The sequence below is a fragment of the Haliaeetus albicilla genome, chromosome 22 (assembly GCF_947461875.1).
Source record: "Haliaeetus albicilla chromosome 22, bHalAlb1.1, whole genome shotgun sequence".
NCBI classification, from domain to species: Eukaryota; Metazoa; Chordata; class Aves; order Accipitriformes; family Accipitridae; genus Haliaeetus; species Haliaeetus albicilla.
This window is the reverse complement of record NC_091504.1, coordinates 667,496-684,632: the sequence shown is the minus strand read 5'-3', so window position 1 is coordinate 684,632 and position 17,137 is coordinate 667,496. Positions and strand designations below refer to the sequence as shown.

Sequence of the window (17,137 nt, the reverse complement as noted above, 5' to 3'; positions counted from 1 at the left end):
GCAGACATGGCACCAGCGTGCGCCCACAGCTCCGCCTGGCCCTGGACCAGCTGTGGGTGCTGAGCGGTGGACAGGAGGCAGCGGGGGAGGAAAAAGAGGAGGAGGAAGGCAGTGATGAGGACAGGACCTCCATCGTTCTCATTTGGCTCACTGGCTCCTGCGTTGCCGCTTTCGGGTGAGTCGTGGTGCCACGTCCCATGGCCGGGCAGGAGAGGTTCCCAACCGTGCCCACGCCATCCTGTGAACGGCCTCTGCCCTGCATGCAGAGCCTGGGCAGGGAGCGGGAAGCACGCCGGCAGGGAGGGATGGGGGCATGGGCAGGTCCTGCATCCCCTAGTGCCCTTTGGGTCCCCAGAAGAGAAGGGCAAAAGCAGCTGCTCTGGCAGGACACGGGGAGCCAGGGCTTGGGCAGCGTCTCTGTCCTGCCCCGCGGGGCTTCGTCCTGCCCCTGTGTCCTTCCCCACGGGGCAGGTCTGCACAGGCGTCCGCCTCTGCCCATGGGCTGTGGGGCAGCGGGGCCTGACGCTGGTTCTCCTCTCTTTCTGCAGCTCCCGGGTGCTGAAGGAGCTGTGGGTGGGCACACTGCTGGGGTAAGCCAGGGGGGATGCTGCAGGCGCAGCCGGGTGGGGGAACACAGCTCCCCAGCTGGGGAGAGGTGCCCTCGCGGCTGCGGGTAGCTCTCGGGCAGAGCTGCCTCACAGGAGAGAAGGGGCAGCTTGGGGCTCAGCTAGCTCTCTCCCTGTCCCTTGCCGGTGCACAGGACACCAGGAGGAGCAAAGAGAGCCCGCATGACCCGTCTCCCCTCCCTCAGACCCCTGGAGAAGGAGCTGAGCCGCCGCCACGCCGTGAGTGCCTGCCCGGTCTGGGCTCTGTCCCCAAGCCCTGGTCCTCCAGCCGAGCAGCAGAGGCATCGCTGCTCACCTTCCTCCGCTCCTTCTCTCTTGCCCAGTGGAGGACATTCAGCGCCAGGAGCCTGGAGAGGCTGATGGAGGACCAGGCCGAGGTGAGAAGGGCTGCCTTTCACCCGCCTCTGGCTGTGCCGGCGTCTGCGGCCAGCGGGGTGAGCTTGTAAGGCAGAGATGGAGGGAGGGAGCGTCCCCCGGTGCCACTCGGGGAGCGTAGAGGGTTGGGGAGGCACCAGGCATGCCAGCACATCCTCGCTGGCGGCGCTGGGGGGAAACCTGCCGTGTGGGTCAGAGAGCCCAGGAGGGCAGAGGGTCCCAGCTCTGCCGCGCTCAGGCTGTTGTGCCGGGTGGCAGCTTGCCGGTGGCCCTTTCTGCTGCGGGGCTGCTCTCTAAGCACAGCCTGCTTCTTGCAGGATCATCCCAAGCAAGGGCCACCGACAGCCCCGTCTATCAAAGCTGGGGGATTTTGCCGCTCACCAGGTGAGTTCTGGAAAGAAACGCATTGTCCTGCAAATGGTTGAGCTGTGCTCACTTGTCCCTTGAGTGTCGCCATGCAGGTGCGGCACCCTAAGGGAGGACGTCACCTGGACGAGCAAGGACACCTGCTGGGCAGCAGCCGCTGGACGTGGTTCCGCGGGGACCCAGAGCCTCTCCTGCTGCCCACAGCTTGGAGGAGGGCAGGGCGAGGGCTGGGACAGGTTGTCCCGGTGGCATGCCAGCTCTCTGGAGCCTCCGAGCTGGAGCCGCTGAGCTGGAGCTGTGGTTCCAGCTGCTGGCTCCCTGCCCATCCTGCTGCACCGCTCAGCACCGTGCTGCAGGCAGGGCAGGCTCCGGGAGTGCTGGCCCGGCTGTCTCCATTGACGCGCTCTTGCTCCGTTTTCCTTTTCAGAAGGAGGGAACAGCATCAGCAGCAGGAGGAGGAGGAGGAGGATGGGGCTGCCCTGGCCCTTTGCTCTGCGGAGGACCCCAGCCGCTGCCCAGGCGCCAGGGCAGGCGGGCTCCGGCTGCAGCAGGGCGCTCTTTGGCCAGCCCCTGGCAGCCCTCTGCGGGGAGGATGGCTCCCTGCCCCAGTCCATCCAGGTAAACCAGCCTGGGCAGGGGGTCCCCAGCCCTCCCTCCGGCTGCTCCAGAGGGGAGGTGGGTGTCCCCAGGAGCTCCGGGGATGGGGGATTGGGCCCTTCACCCCCAGAAGACGCTTCTGGTGCCAGCCCCCTTTGCAGGGGGAAAGGAGCAGGATCTGGGGCAGTGCTTTGGTCACTGCTGTTGGAAGGCAGCTTCTCAGCCAAGCAGCTGTCCTCCTGCCCCTCCTGCAGGAGATGCTGGCAGTCCTGCACAAGGAAGGACCGTCGACAGAAGGGGTATTCCGAAGAGCTGTCGGCGGGACAGAGTTTCGTGAGCTGCGGGAGGCCCTGGACCACGGTGCGGATGTCGACCTGAGCAGCCAGCCTGCGCTGCTGCTGGCCGTCATCTTGAAGGTGAGCGCTTCTGACCTGCAGCTGGAAGAGCTCCTGCCTGGCCTGGAGTGTTCAGAGGCTCACCTGGAGCCCCTGGCATTGCAGGACTTCCTCCGAAGCATCCCTGCCAAGCTCCTCGTGACAGACCTCTACGAGGACTGGATGGCAGCGATGCAGAAGAGCGGCAAGGAGGAGAAAGTTGAAGAGCTGAAAGCGTAAGTGTGGGCAGCAGCCTGCCTGTTGAGGAGGGCCTGGTAGAGGCCTGGGACTTGCCTGAAAAGGGACGGTCTCCTTAAAAAGCTGTGTCTTCTGACAGCTTGCTTTTGCTGGGGTGGGCTTAGATTTTGGGGGAAAGGGCATGGACAGGGAGCCTTCCCTTGCCTGGGCTTGGGTGAAATGAGGAGCTGGGAAGCAAGGCCATGCTTCCTTCCTGAAGCGCAGGAGCACTGACCGCTGGCTGAGAGCACCCGGAAAGCCGCGCAACCCCCCTGTGTTGGGCAAGCTTTGGGGACGGCTGTGGGCAGCATCTTCTCTATTAACGTTGAGTTCCTGTTCCCTCAGGGTGGCCGAGAAGTTGCCTGGAGCCAATCTCCTCCTCCTCAAGCGGCTGCTGGTCCTCCTCCAGCACATCGGCCACAACGCCTCCAGCAGCAGAATGACGGCCAGCAACCTGGCCATCTGCCTTGGGCCAAATCTGCTGAGCCCACCTAACGAGGACCTGCTCCCCCTCGAGGCCATGCTGGCTGTGACTGAGAAGGTGCGCTGTACTGAGCAGCCGGCTGCAGCCTTGCCGGCCCATCCGAGCTTGGCTGCTCAGAGGTCCCTGGCTGCCTCCTCTCTTGAGCAAATGCTGGTGGGGTGGCTGCCTGCAAGAGCAGCCCCACAACCACAGCCGCCTGCGCAGAGGCAAGGGTCGGGAGTGGGAAAGGCTGCGTGATACATTTTCAGGCACCTGGGTTGAGCCCAAGGGTTTGATGTGTGCAGGTGAACGTGCTGGTGGCGTTTCTCATTGAAAACTGCGGTGACATCTTTGTGGAGGAGATGGCTGGCCGCTCCTGTCCATCAGCCGGGGAGTCGCCAGCACCCATGGACAGAGCCACAGGTATGAGGAGGAACTGAGGGCTGTCACGGGCTGGGGCTTGGGGTACCAGAAACCTCAATGTCGAGAAGACAGCTGGTGTAGGGCTTTGGGTGGGTTTTGCTTTAGGTGTGCTTTACTTCCAAGGAGTCACTTTGCTGCACGTGCTTTTCCTTTCTAGACCTGCATTTGGAAGAGCAAAGTGGCCCTGCAGGCAGAGCAGACAAGGACCACCAGGCAGAGGCCTTGCTGCACACACCACCTGCCTCTCTGCTGGACGTCCTCAAAGAAGCTGGGGGAGACGCGGTGGTGGAGTCCGAAACGGCAGAGGTATGGCAGCTCCATCAGGAGCTACCCTCCTACCCGAGACATGGTATCCCCGTGTTTGTTGAGCTGCCAGAAACAAACCGAGTGTCACACACCTGTGTGAACCCTGTGTTCCAAAGTGAGGCCCTTGGAAGAAAGGGCTAATGCAAACCAGCCAAAGGGATCTTCTCTGTAGGGCTAAGGCAGCATTTTGCCAAACAGTCGCCTGCTACTCCAGGGTGTCCCTTGCCACCTGTTGACTCTGACATTTCTGTTGTAGGCACCCGTTGCTTTGGCTGCAACCACCCCAGGGACCACAGTAGACTCCCTGGGATGCACAGAAGGACTAAAGAGCGTTTCAGAGGAAAGAAGGTAAAATGAGTCAGCTTTGGGTAAATCAAGAACTGATTCTAGTTGATCCTGGCTTTACCTACCTAATCATACTGTGGGATGGAAAGGTTTGCAGGCTCCCCCCAGGAAAAGGAAAACAGAAAGAAAAGAAAGAGAAAACAGGCCTGGGCAGAGGAGAAGGAATGCCAACGAGAAAAGAAAAGAAGGAAGAGAGAAAGTGATGGGGACTTAAAAGAAGCAGGAAGGTCCAGCAGGTCAAGAAGCCCAGGTGTGTACCAGGCTCTGCTGCCCATCTTTCCCAACTCTCAGCGCTGCTCCAAGTCAGTCCGACCCGCTGGCAAGGGGGGGGCTTGGAAATAACTCCATGGCCGCTCCCCAGGGGCTCCCCATCGAGCCCTGCTGTGTGGCACAGGGGCCCTGTGCATCTGTGCACGCACGCAGGTCTCTAAGGGCATTACCCATGGGGATAAGGCGCCAGAGCCGTCCCCTGGTTGATGCCAGCCATAGGTCTCTCTTCTGGGCTATGAGCAATTCCTCATCAGCGGTGTTCCCCAAAGAAAGGGGAACCAAGTCCTGCCTATTCCTGCCTTCATGGGTTTATCAGTGCTCCCTGACTCTGTTGTTGTAGGTGCCGTTTCCCTGTTACTGGCTGAAGCCCTGTGACTCCCAGGCCCACCCCCCACCGCAGTTGATGTTTGCAATAAAAGGATCTTTTCTCTCTTCTGAGTGTGTCTGCCATATGATATTCTGGACTAGGTAGATGGGGTTTTGTGATGAACCCTCGGGAAGGAGTCTGGGATCGTGCCTTGCCCCAGCACCCTTTCCAGTAGGCATCAGGGCTGAGTTCAGGTGCTTTAGGAGTGAAACCAAAGCACAGACTCACACAGGAGGGTGGAGGTTGGAAGGGACCTGTAGAGTTCCTCTGGTCCAACCCGCCTGCTCAAGCAGGCTCACCTAGAGCAGGTTGCCCGGGACAGTGTGCCCTTGGGTTTTGAACATCACCAAGGATGGAGACTCCGCAAACTCCCTGGGCAACCTGTGCCAGTGTTTGACCACATGGACAGGAAAAAGTTGTTTTCTCATGTGCAGCTGGAGCATATCATGTGTTTTAATTTGTGCCTGTTGCCTCTGGTGCTCTCAGTGGGCACTCTTGAGAAGAGCCTGGCTCCCTCATCTTCATTCCCTCCCAGCAGCTTTAGACAGATTAGTATAGATAGATAGATAAGACACCCCCCCACACCCCCAGGCTTTCTCTTCTCCCCACGGAAGTGTACCAGCTTAAAAGCAGCAGGGAAGAGTCGGCTTCCTTGAGGCTCCTTGTTTTGCAGGTGACCTGGAGACGTGGAGGTCTGTGAGGTTCCCCTGCCAAGCTGGCCCAGGGAAGAGAGGCGGGGGGCTGGAGGGCACAGCTGGACTCCTGCTCCTGCGACAGCAGGGACTCGCTGGCCAGAAATGGCCCCAAGGACCCCGGCAAGGGGCTGTGCTCAGTGCTGCAGAGGAAGGCGAACCCCCCCGGGACCTGTGGCAATCTGCCCGGGGGAAAAAAGTCCTTCCTGAGCCCAGCCCTGGTGGCGCGAGCAGGGTCCGGGGAGCTCCTGCGGGGGAGCGTGTTTGGGGTCGGCAGCCAGGGAGCTAGAGAGTGGTTTTATGAGTGTGAGTGAATTTGCTTTTGCAATGAGATGTGTACAGGCATTGCCAGGGCCTGGCTTTACTCTGGAAGTGACTGTTGTTAGCTGCTGCAGAATTGAAGAGACTGTGCTATGAACACCCCGCGAATTAGGCTGTCTCCAGACCTGAAGCTGCATTAAATCTCATGCCACACTAGTCTCCTTTTTCCTTTGGAGAAGTAGGATGAGTCTTTGAAATTCTGCTGCATGACTTTATTTTGGGTTGAATTGAAATGCAGTTGTTTCTTTAGCTTTCCTTATTAGCATTCTGCTGGAATAGTGTCAGATCCAGGAGGATTAACCTTCCTCCTTGTTTTGTTCTCTGTGTTGATTTTGGAGAGGAAGGTGTGTTGTCTGTCTTGTGGTGTTGTGTGGTGTTCAGAAGATGCTTGAAACGTTGCTCTTGTCTGTGACCAAGCTCTTTCCCTCAGTGTAATCCCTTTGGACAGCACTGCCAGTAGTGTGCGTACGTTTCTGAGCAGCCTGCAGGTGTTTGATCTCCTCATGGTAGAGAGAGCACTGCACTTGTTTGAGTTTGGCAGCTTGTCATCGCCCCTTGCTTTCTTCCATTCTTTCCACCCTCTTCTCCTCATCCCTGCTCCAGCGTCCCTTCCTGAATCATACTTTTGTGTCCCTGCTGATTCATGAAGACTTCATGACCACAGCGTAAGTCTTGGGTGGGTGATATCTGTCCTTCTGCTGTGGCACGCTGTGTAACTCCTTTCATTAACTTGTTCCATATTAAGGAAGGAGAGGGCCTTTCTGAAGAGGAAGGAAAGTTCTCATCTCTGACTGAGTTCTGGCTGGAGCCCCTGACTGTGGAGGATATGAGAATGGCTGCCTGCCAGACCATATACCAGAGAATACTCGCATGCCGTAATTCCTTACACTCCGCCCTATTTCCTTATTTCCAAGTGACACTTGTGCGACATTTGTTTACTTCTTAATGGGTTCAGCTTTTCTTTGAGACCTTCTCTCTCCCTGTGCATTTTATTGTTGACTGATACCTGGCAGCAAACAACTTTTGAGAAGCTGGCTTACAAAAGATGTAGTTAATAGTTGGGAACACAGTTTGATGCAGGCAGTCCATAACTCCCAGCATCACAGGGCCTAGCTCCAATGCTGTGAAGGCCCGTTCCTCTGCAGGTTTGCACTGTGGAGGGGATTGAGAGACACGTCCTGCCGGTTCCTTCTTTTAGTCCCTTGAGCAGAATGGCATTGCGATAGGCTGGAAGAGAGAGGTGCTGGTTTGAGGGCACCTTGTCAAAAACCCCAGTCCTAAAGGTTAGTGAGGATTGACTGAAAAGATCTGATCTCTCATCCTTTGTATCCTCAGACGCACAAAATACAAATGGGCATAAAATGGAAAAGAAACAGTCCTTGTGGAAGACTGGATGTTTTTTAAGAACAATAAACTGGGAATTCATCTGCCTGCTAAGTATTTTCTCAGTGCAATGGGAATGATGTTTTGTTGTTGTTTAAACTCTTCCAAGGCATGTAGCTCTGTTGCTTTTTGGCTGGGGTGGGACTAACTCTCTCTGTTTCACAGCCGTCTGGATCTCGACACCACTGAAAGTGCTGTCAAGGAGTTAGAGGTAGGAGATGAAGCAGGTCCACGGGAGCTTAGCTGAACGTTAGGCCGAGCAAATCTTTTGTTTGTTATGGGACGGAGGACGTTTTGTCAAATGCAGCATTTCAAGTGCGAGTAATGGGGAACTTCTCTGGAGAGTACGAGGGTGAAAAAAAGGACGTAAATGAAAAATGTCATCAACAGGCAGCATTAGCGTAAGCGAGTAATGCTTTTATCAGAAATACTTCAAAGAAGCTACTGACTGTTGAAATTGGACAAATGAAAACTGCTATTTGTGGAGCTAGTTGCACTCCGTGCCTTGCTGGTTCCTGTTCAGATTCGTTCTGCAGTAGCACTTTCCCGTGGTTTCGCTCTTGGCCCCAGACCTGACCACTGCTTTGAACGTCTCAGGCTTGACTAGCTGTCAGACCCTCCTAGTTTTTCAGGAGCTGTGGCAGTACTGGTGAGCTAGCTTGATAGCAGCTAATCTAATGCTCAATTGCACGTGCTTTCCTCATAGCTGTGGAAGCCAGGGGACGTTCTTTTAATGACACCATTACTTTGTGGCCAAGCTTGGTGACAGCTGATGAGTTCTGTTGTTGTCATCTTCTTTCTGAGACAGAAGAAAGCCCCTGCCATTCCCGAGGAAATGAGACCAATATACTGCCTGCTTAAAAATGCTCCTGTTAGTTAAGTTTAAACAAATCTTCAGAGTACAGTAGTAGCATTGTAAATATTATTGAAGAAAATGTGCTGATCTTAACTGATATAGAAAATTATTGGTTAATTATTTTTTCTTTTTCACTTTCGAAAATACTGAAAGGTGTTCCTAGAAAAAGTTTCCCATTTATAAAGCAGGAGTTTGTTGGGGCTGAATTACAGTTCCTTTGTAACTGAATTGGGTCAATATTCCGAAAAAGGGGAATATGTTTATTTTTGAAACAGGTCAATACTGCACGTGTTGTGCTGGCAAGGAGGAGGCTTCTTAAATGTAGAACTTCTTAAATTTAAAAGCACACCTCCACTCTCCGTAGTAATGCTTCCATGTTAATTCAGGGTTAAGATATTCATTCACTTCAATTTCTGTGAATCTGTTAGGGCAGCGTGCTCTAAGGTGATGGGAGGGAGCGGGGGGAAGAAGGAGAGGAGGAAAAGCAAAATATCTGGAACCTGCTCTTCCATGACTCCTGCAAGCTGTAATTTTTTTTTCCCAAGCCTGAAAACTGTACTTGACAGTGGAATTGTGGCTATTTGTTAATATTCTTCCTTCCTTTCTTGTTTTGGCCTCTCCAGGAAGCAATTCGAGTAATTCTTGGAAATCTTGATGATTTACATCCATTTTCTACAGACCCCTTCACTATCTTTCTGTGTACCCTTTCTTTCCTACTTGTAAAAGAAAAGGTCCAATGACTTGTATCTGTTGGGCATTGCTTAATTCGACATTCCTGCCTAGTAGTGCGCAGATCGTTAGCTGGAGTACGACTCCTTTGAGCTTTGCAGTTTTACACTAGCTGAAGATCCTCCTCAGTTGTTGCCTTCACCAGAGAACTGATGTATGTAAAAAGAATGTTTTGCAGTGTTTTCAGATGGACACCCCTGCGTTCCAAATCTGATTTAGCCAGAGAAAATGAACGTGTATATATAAAGTCCCAGGAAGCCCACGTAATGCGATTGCAAGGAAAGCTAGTGCGTTTTTTCAAAAGGTTAATAAAACGTAAAGCGCTCCTTACAGGCGCAGCAGCGTTGGCCCACTAGCAGAGAAGACCGCAGTAGTTTTCTTGTAAGGTACATTAGGATTAAATATTGTAGTTGCTGTAGTGTAAAAGGTTAAGAAGAAGTTACTCTCCTGAGGCTGTTGTTGCAGAGAAAAGTAAGTTAGTTGAAGGAGAAGCCTTTTCAGTCCTAAGGTGTGTCAGTTTGTGAATCGGATCAGGCCCTTTGGCATCATCACCTCCCGTGATTCCGAGTGCCCAGGAGTAATGAACACCCACGTGTTTCCGCCTCCAAGGCATTCCCTTCCAGTCTCGGCAGACTGCGTTATTGCCACCCCTGGTCCTAGCAGGCAAGAACGAGATCATCCTCTTTCTCTGTCAGAAGCTGGTAGGTATGAGAGCAACTTATTCCTGTTACTGCCAGGAAGAGAAAGTAGCCCAGAGCATCGTCAGACAGGAGGCACCCAAACAAACGAAGCCTCGTTGTTGGTTTGCTTCGCTAAAGCGCAGCCAGTTTTGCCTGCGTGCTTGAGGAGGGTTTGATTCACGAGCTTGTATTTCTAGAACTGGGAAGTCCATCCACCTGCTCAGCCAGCACCAGGCCCTGCAGAGAACTGCAAGCTCAGAGGCCTGGTGTGATGAGTTGTCCTGCAGTCTGTGTGTCGGGCTCCTCGCTGTAGCATACCTCTTAGTTAATCACCAGCTGTGGGAGTCCTTGAAGCCAAACGCAAACGAACAATTTCATCCCTTAAAGGAACTGATTGTGTCAGCGTTTCATCTAAGCAAATCTTGGGCTCCATCTCTGGTCCTCAGGATGTTAGTTTCTGCTAGCAAATGGAGTAAAAGTATTTATGTTACCTGTTTCTTCCTGAGATCAGAGGCACGTAAGGAGACTGCTGCCTGGCGTCACCCATTCTTGCATGCATGAGCTCGTAGGTGTGCGAACTGCACCCCCAGGAAGGAACGTCTGTATCTGTGGCGTTTGTCATGTCAATTATCTTTTGTCCTCCCATTTTGAACTGTGAAGTGAATGTAATGACGCTACTCCTGTGAATCCTAGTCCTTTTCAGTTTTAAAAATAATTTTTAAAAGAATTACTCTTTAGTTAGGAAAGCTGATGAGGTTTTATTCACAGGGTTGGGAGCGCCTGGCATGTTGTTTTTTGTGGGAAGATGTCAGGACTGAAGCCAGATACAGTTAAGGAAACACAATGCTATTAATACAAGCAACTGATGGGAGAATGTCACCTGGATGAGTGTTTCTTGTAATGTGTTACGAGCGTTTTGTCACCAAGTTCACACTGACAGATTGTAAGGTGCTCCCTTCTGCATATACGTTCAGCGTGGTATGACTTTTGAAGCTTTACAAGAGGACTCCTGCTCCTTTGAAATGTTAGTGCTATGTTCTTAAGTCTTATCGTTGTTCTCAGATGTGAGTAAATGGGAGAGAGTATCGAAGATGAGATTCAAACATGAGAATGTCCACCTTGTGCCTTATCCCTGCATATGCACAATGTATCTAGAACTCGGCTCTTTTCAGCACGACGTATCTTGTGGTAAGTCACTATGGTTATGTTTGGATAATGTCTGGAAACATCTACGATCTATGTCTTGCTTTTCCCTTTCCCTTCCTCCACTGTGTCTTTGAATTAGAGGGAGCAAAACTGCGTGCAGTATGGCTGTACCATGGATTTGAAATAGAGCATAGCAATGTGTTCTCTTTTGTCCTGTATTGCTTTTTAAAAATGTCTGGAATTTCTCTTTGCCTTTTCACCCACTGCTGACTCTTCAGCTAGTATTTTTATGAAGCAATGCCCAGTGGCTCCCAGCCTTCATTCTTGAATGTCAGTAGCTGGGCTGGAGCCAGCACATATATATATGGAACACGTGTTTTTCTTCCTTGTGCTTGACTACATTTGTTGACGCTGAATTTCACACTCTTTGTTTCTGTTTTCCTAAAGAAAGAATGCATTTGTTTTTCTAAATAATGATAGTAATAATGGTAATAATGTCTTTTGTATAATTAGCAAATGTTGTCACCTCCCTCGTGTCTCATTTTCCAGGTTTTCTGTGAATTCCCTGAAGAGCCTCAGGCCCCAGCTGAGACCTCTGTGGGACTCTGCATTGAACCTCCTCTGTTGTGAAAACTGAGGTTTTTTTCTTACTGTTTCCTGTTCTGATTATTGGTCCCTGGGAAAGGCTGCTGCTGGTCTTTCTTGTGAGCGCTTAGTAGATATTCTGGTCTCCCTTATCAAATGGACAAGTAGTCCAAAGCAATTGTCCCCATCCCACTGGCATGTGTTATTCACAGCCAGGAATTCTGAAAGAGCTGTATTTGCAGTTCTTCAGTTTCAAGATATCATATGGAAGTCCAGCATTGTTTCTAAGTCATTTATCTTGTTCTCAGGATGTGCGGTGCAATGCAAAAATGTACTATAAAGTTGGTTAAAGAAAGTGCAGTCACCAAATATTCACCAGATTTTATAATACCTCTGTTACAGGAAAAGAAGTAAACAAGGGCAGTGATGAGCTTGTAAGTTGTGTGTGTGGTTCTGTTTTGTGTGTTGTTGTGTTTTTTTTTTTTAAAACAGTGATATTGCATGTAGTCTGGAGAAGCAGAAGATATATCTAGGCAATGCTGTAGTTGTCCTGTTTCTGGGTGTCAGTCAGGCAGTGTAAGGTGGGAGTGAATTCTCACCCAGAACCATCCAAGTTGAGGGAAACCTTCCTGTCAATTCCAGTGGACTTTGAATGAAGTCCTGCCTGAGGACGTGAGAGCCGTGCTGGCTTCAGTTAAATGTGTTTTCGGCAAGTCTGAGCTGAGCTGTCAAATGGTTTCTTCGCTGTGAGAGTCTGTATGAGGTCAATATTGCTGAATAATGAAGTAGTTTCCTAAGTGCTGTATGTGTCGAAAACAACCAAGTTAAGCTTCTTTGGAAAGTAGTTGTTTAGTGAGATCTCAGGGTGGGTATGTTTTCAATACAGGTAAGTGTCTGAAGATGGAGGGAATTAGTGAAGGTGTCCTGTCCAAATTCCCCCCGAGGAAATCCCGCTCTCTCTGCTAGCATTATGTTCCTGCTAATTATGTTCCTAGGCCCTCCTCTAAAAATGGAGCAAGTAGGATGTCCTGGGAAGCAGTAGTTCTTGTTTAAAACTGTTGAGCATAATTCTCTGGATGGCCTCTCAGTGCTTACCTTCTGTTTGAATAAGGCAGCTAATCTTTTATTCCTGAGACATTTTTTGGGTTTTTTTGTTGTATAAGCCTGGACAACGTTGCGAAACACGGATGTATATTAAGTCTGACTTTTGTTCTAAGATAGAAAAGTCAAAATCAAATTTTATCAATACCAAGTTTGCAATGTTTTGAAGGTCAAGAGAAGAAAAGAAGTGTCAGAAAGTGCTGCAGTGGAAGAAACAGTGAAGGGGAGAAGAGCGGAAGCCGGAGCGGAGGCCTCATGCCCACAGTCAGGTATGGGCAGGTCAGTTGACTACAAAATACTCTTCCGGGGCACATATCGATGTTTTTGATGTCTCTTGCACCTTCCTCGTATTTCATTCCTGTGTAACCCTTTGGCCCATTTGTCGTCTTCCTTCTCTTCCATAGGTGACAGAATCTAAGCAACATTGCCCACGTTTGGGGACAAGTTGTCGTGTGCTTTCAGGTTCCCATGCCGTTAACTACAGCTCTTCCCCTCTCACTCCTTTGTGTTAATGTTACCTGCAGAATCACAGCGGGATGAGAACTGGGCAGCTCAACAAAGCGGTGCACTGGCTTGCACACCTGAGGCAGGGATGACAAGGGAGGAACTGGGAAGAGTTTTTTAGCTGCCTCCCAGCCTGCTCCTCTGAGTTGGCTGATGACTGCTGCCTCTCGGCTTGAGGCAGAGATCTCTGTCTGTGGCTTTCACAGAACCATTGAGGTTTTCGGGACCTTTGATATCATCGAGTCCAAGCCCTCCTGCTCAAGCAGGGTCACCCAGAGCAGGTTGCCCAGGACGTGTCCCCTCAGGTTTTGAGTGGGCTACAAGGGTGGAGACACCACAACTTCTGTAGGCAACTGGTTGCAGTGCTCGACCACAGTTGCTGTCAGAAAGTTTTTTCTTGTGTTCAGCTTTAATTTCATGTTTTGTGGTTTGTGCCCTTTGCCTCTTGTCCTGCCAGAAGGTGCTGCTGAGGTGAGCCCGGTTCCCTCTTCTTCATTCCCTTCCATGAGGTGTACATTGATAAGAGCCCCCTGAGCCTTCTCCAGGCTGAACAGTGCCAGCTCTCCCAGCCTCTCCGCATATGAAGAGTGCTCCAGTCCCTTCATCCTCTTTGTGGCCTTTTGCAGGGCTCACCCCAGTGAGTGCCAGTCTTGTCCTGGGGAGCCCAGTCTGGATGGAGCACACAGACTGGCCTCAGCAGCCCTGAGCAGAGGGGAAATGCTCCCCCCCAGGCCTTGCTTTCTCGTTCAGTGCTGTCTGTAGGTACATGCATAAATTTGCATGTCTGAGCAGCCTCTCAGGCTGTTGTTGCTGGAAGCAGAGCCTAGGGCGGGCCTAGGGTGACAGGCTCTTATGGTGGCCTTCATGCCCTCTTGGCCAGGTTCTGCGAGCCCTCCCCTGGGACGGGATGATTTGTCTCTTCTCCTCCTTTCCTACCATGGTTGTCTTTAGCCCTCCTTCCCTCTTCCCTCTCTCTCTATCCCCAAGAGTTTCCAGTGTTTCCTCTTCCCTCTGGTGTCTTCTCTAGCCACGATTGCTCAAATGGCAGGCAGAGGACGTGCCGAGGGTGTGTGGTATGGTGTCCCCTCACATCTCATTTCTCCGCTCTGTAGTTCGATGTGTCACTTGTTCAGCTGCTGCTGCTGCTCATTAAATATAATGAGCAGGAGCTCATATAATAAATTAAATATCATTGGCAGGAGCAGTTACAGGGTCGTGGATCTTGGACCAAGATCCTCAAAACCCCCTAGCTATGCGAGGTTTCCCTGCCGCACGTGCACTGCCTTTGTGTCCTGACGCTCTGTTTCTCCAGGAATGTCGGTATTTGCGTGGGGAGTTTCAAGGACCTGCCTGTGGACGCGACGGCCCCTACACGCCTGACGTGTTCCTCTGGTGCTGCATCCTCTTCTTCGCCACCTTTGCCCTGTCAAGCTTCTTGAAGAAGTTTAAAACCAGCCACTACTTTCCAACCAGAGTAAGCAGAAGATGGTGGCCAGCGTCCATCTCCACACTCGTTTCCCAAAATGGCTTTCCCGGAGCACTAAGCAGTATTTGCCCCGCCTTGGTCAAGCTGGGAAACGTTGGCCTTTGCAGGCCAAGCTCTCCAAGAGCTTGGATGTCCCGCACTCATTTCCATGAGTGCAAAATCATCGTAGCATTTCCCACCTGCCTCATGACCTGCCCCAGACTGAACATTTTTGGGGTTTGATTTTTTTAATTTTTTTTTTTTCCTCCTCAGGTAGTAGGAAGTCAGGTTTCCCAAAGTTTTGGGGTTTTTTTTCCTTACCTTCTGTGCATTATGTGCTCGAGCGGAAAGTAGAGTCAAATGAGGAGCTTCCTTTTGAGGACTAAAGGATGCCTCAGTGCCTTGTTGCCATTGTAGCTGTGAGTGTAGCTGTAGTGGCAGGCATCTGTTTTCTTATTTTTAATATTATTATTATTATTTTTAGGTTTTGACTTAAACCAACCCTTGTCCGCCTAATTAAGCTTTTTTTATTGTCTGACACCAGATCTCACAGGGACAAACACAGCAACAGTATCTAAGCAAGGGATCAGGCTGCACGTGCTCAGAGGGGTGGTGGGATTTGGTTAACCAGCCTTAATGTTGTGGATGTCTGCAACTCTTGCATCTCACGTTACGGCCCTGTTTGCCATGCCCCTTTCACCTCTGGTTCCTTGCCCCAGGTACGGTCCACAGTGAGCGACTTTGCTGTTTTCCTCACCATCGTCATCATGGTGCTCCTTGACTTTGTGGTTGGGATCCCATCGCCGAAGCTCCAGGTCCCCCATGCGTTCAAGGTAATGGGGTGTTTTGGCAGGTGGGGGTGCCACAAGGTGATGCCGGGGCAGGGCAGGGCTGAGTCTGGAGGAGATGCTGGTGGTGTGACCATCTCCTCTTCCACCTCCAAGTGCCTTGCTTCCTCCTGGAAAGGAGAAGATGGCCCCAAAACTAGATGCCTACAGGAGAAGTATCTAGAGGTGCTTGCAAAGAGGAGACTGGCACTGCTGAAGCCCACGGGAGAGGGGGACATGAAGCCAGGGCTGGGAGGTGCTCTGACACAGGGAGGGAGGGGAGAATGAAAGCCAGTGGAGTGCCTGGGCTGGGAGACGATGCTGATGTGTGGGCTTTGTTGCAGCCTACCAGAGACGACCGCGGGTGGTTCATCAACCCCATAGGACCCAACCCTTGGTGGACGGTGTTGGCTGCGCTCGTCCCAGCTCTGCTCTGCACCATCTTGATATTCATGGACCAGCAGATCAGTGCCGTTATTGTGAACAGGAAGGAGCACAAGCTGAAGGTAAGGGCCTGTGAGAGATGACGCCAGCCCCAGCCCCTTCTGGGCTGCAGGTCTGGGGAGAAGCTCTTATTCCCGATGCTTTCTGAAGGCATTGGTTTGGGACAAGGTCAGGCTGCGTGGCAGGATGCTCTCCTGGATTAACGATGATGCAGGGAGCAAGTGACAGGGCAGTTCAGATGAGCAACCTTTTGGAGGAGCAAATTAATCTTGGAGCAATACAGAAGCGCGTTTTTGTTTTAAAATGGCAGCAGCAGCAGGTGCGGGGAATGAATTGTTTTGATGCGCTGCCAGGGATAACTCAGAGTCACACCTTCCTTGCAAGTGGTAGAATTTTCTTTGTGAGTGAAAAAAATGGTTGGGTGGTTTTGGGTTGTGGGGTTCTTTTTTTGGAGAAGTATGTATCGCACAAGCTCCCCATATCCCTTGTGTCTGAACTCCTGCCAGATTTTCACGCCAGGTGCTTGTGCAAAGCCTGCATACACCCTTACTCGTTTCCATTTCTTGTTTTAAATTCTGAAGAAGTTGACTTGTGCTCGAGCAGGGTTTGAGTCTGACTTGCAACGTTCTCCTTGCTCTTGTGCTATGGGATGCTCTGTTTCTTGTTTTCCTGCCTGCAGAAAGGATGCGGGTACCACCTGGACCTTTTTGTGGTGGCCGTGATGCTCGGGGTGTGCTCTGTGATGGGGCTGCCCTGGTTTGTGGCTGCGACCGTCCTGTCCATCACCCACGTGAATAGCCTCAAAGTAGAGTCTGACTGCTCAGCTCCAGGAGAACAACCCAAGTTTCTGGGGATACGAGAGCAGAGAGTCACTGGCTTGCTGATCTTTGTGCTCATGGGCTGCTCCGTCTTCTTCACTTCCGTGTTAAAGGTGAGAGGAAAATGCAAACCACCCAACAACCGCGAGCTTGTTGGAGGTTACCGAAAAACAGTCCCCTCTCTGCAGGCCTGAGTAGTTAGTTGTGGAGCGGAGGAGGAGGAGGTGATCCCAACCCTTGGGGCTTGACCCACGGTGGGAACCAGCCTCCGTTAGGCTTTGCAGCCCTTCAGGCCCCCGTTTGGTGTGCTCGAGGCGAGCGAGCAACGCAACTGCTTGAATTTTCGGGTGCCTTTCAGGCCCGCCCATGTTTATGGGTTACAGTTGAGCATATTCAGACCAGCACGTCTGCTCTCTTTCAAACAGGCAGCCCTTTACTGGCTGCAATTTGCTCCCCAAACGCCCCGGAGCAGCCGTTCCCAGGAGCTAAACAGACTGAGGTCATCCCCGTGGGCTTCCTTGCACGTTCCTCCCACAAAGTAATCTCGTCTCTAGGCTAAAAGGAGGCCTGTGGCCTTTGCCTGTTGCCCCAAGAATAGGCAGAAGTGTTTTTCTACCGCCACAGAATGCGGCATAGGGTAGCACGGGTGAAATCGCCTATTTTCCTCCAACCTTTCTGGAAAATAGGATTATTCTGAGGAGAGGTAACTCCCAAGTTCAGCCTAAAGCAGAGCCTTAGCTCACTCGTGCGCACAAAATCTTTAATGGTTAAAATCTGACCCATCTCTAAGCCTGAACGGAAGCTGGAAAGCTTCAAGCAATTTTAGGCAGTGCCTGT

The 17,137-nt window shown here is 51.6% G+C and overlaps 1 protein-coding gene across 1 annotated transcript in view; it reads left to right on the top strand.

The window, feature by feature from the left end:
• The first annotated feature begins 6,632 nt into the window (after positions 1 to 6,632).
• LOC138690600 (uncharacterized) overlaps positions 6,633 to 17,137 on the top strand; it is a 197,964-nt gene continuing 187,459 nt past the window's right edge. Inside the window, 6 exon segments of the mRNA XM_069810654.1 lie at positions 6,633 to 6,637; positions 7,311 to 7,356; positions 8,625 to 8,700; positions 10,473 to 10,598; positions 11,544 to 11,575; positions 12,412 to 12,521. Of these exon segments, the coding sequence (XP_069666755.1) occupies positions 6,633 to 6,637; positions 7,311 to 7,356; positions 8,625 to 8,700; positions 10,473 to 10,598; positions 11,544 to 11,575; positions 12,412 to 12,521 (395 nt within the window).